General features: G+C 30.3%; 1 protein-coding gene across 1 annotated transcript; it reads left to right on the top strand.

The window, feature by feature from the left end:
- The first annotated feature begins 735 nt into the window (after window positions 1-735).
- Window positions 736-828, top strand: Chro.50472 (hypothetical protein). The annotated part of the gene is made up of 1 exon (XM_659819.1): window positions 736-828. One exon carries the CDS (start codon window positions 736-738, stop codon window positions 826-828), a length of 93 nt encoding a protein of 30 aa, XP_664911.1.
- The last annotated feature ends 229 nt before the right edge of the window (window positions 829-1057 follow it).

The raw sequence follows: 1057 nt of genomic DNA, 5'->3' as shown, positions 1-1057 counted from the left end.
GGCCATGTTTATATATATGAATATTGTGTGTGATGTGTATAAGTAGAACCAGATCTGTCTTTTTTTCGAAGATAATAAGTATGATAGACTAAATGATTGCAGGTTTGGTATTTGCATGTCTTGAATATCTTAATTAAGTTTTTAACTTCAAAAAATACTTTAAACTTTAAAAACAATAATAACACTTATTCATTAAAAATAACACGTAGAAAGTTGTCAAGAAATCAACCTAAAAACAATACAGAAAATTCAGAATTTTCAAAAAGCTCAAATTTAATTTTGAGAAAATTATTGATAGATGAAAATGGCTCTAAGAAAATTATTAATAGTGGTTTAGAAGATAATTCTAATTTACAAAATTTTACAATTATCTCAGAAAGTGGTATTACTAATGAAGGTATTATAAACCATAATAACCAAACAAATGATGAAAGTTCTATTGTGATTTTTTCTGCAGGAAAAAGTCCTCCTAAAGCACCAAAAAAGTCACCAAAAAGTACTAAAACTGTGTCATCAGTTACTTCAAAAACTACAACAACTTCAACTACATTCACTGTTACAAATTCTACTACTATTACTACAACAACAACTAATGGTAATAATAGTACTACTCAAGTAATAACAGAAACTCACAATGTTCGTCGTGTTCAAAATAAAAATGACCAAGGATTATCAAAATCTATTAATAATGATACAAATAGTAATCAAATTAATCAAGAAAGTGTAACAAATGATATGGCTCAGAATAAAGAAGATTCTACTCACATTTTTAATGTAATACAATATCCTGATTGGATTCCATCCAACGGAGATTATTATACTCATTGATTTCTCTAGCGCATTATACAATGCTCCCTCTCGTCTATCCCACCCCACTCCTCACCCTCACATATTTTATCTATACCTTACACATTATTAGCATTTCCTCGTCATTTCCCTAACTCCCCCCGTCATTACCACTAATACTCTCGTCCCCGTCTTTATACACTACTCTAACGCATTACCCATCACACACTCTACCCTCTTCTCTTTTCCTCTTACCCTCTTTCATCAATAG

This window comes from Cryptosporidium hominis, assembly GCF_000006425.1.
Source record: "Cryptosporidium hominis TU502 chromosome 5 CHRO015177, whole genome shotgun sequence".
Classification (NCBI taxonomy): domain Eukaryota; phylum Apicomplexa; class Conoidasida; order Eucoccidiorida; family Cryptosporidiidae; genus Cryptosporidium; species Cryptosporidium hominis.
Note: the sequence above shows the minus strand (reverse complement) of the source record. Positions and strands in the feature narration are given on the sequence as shown.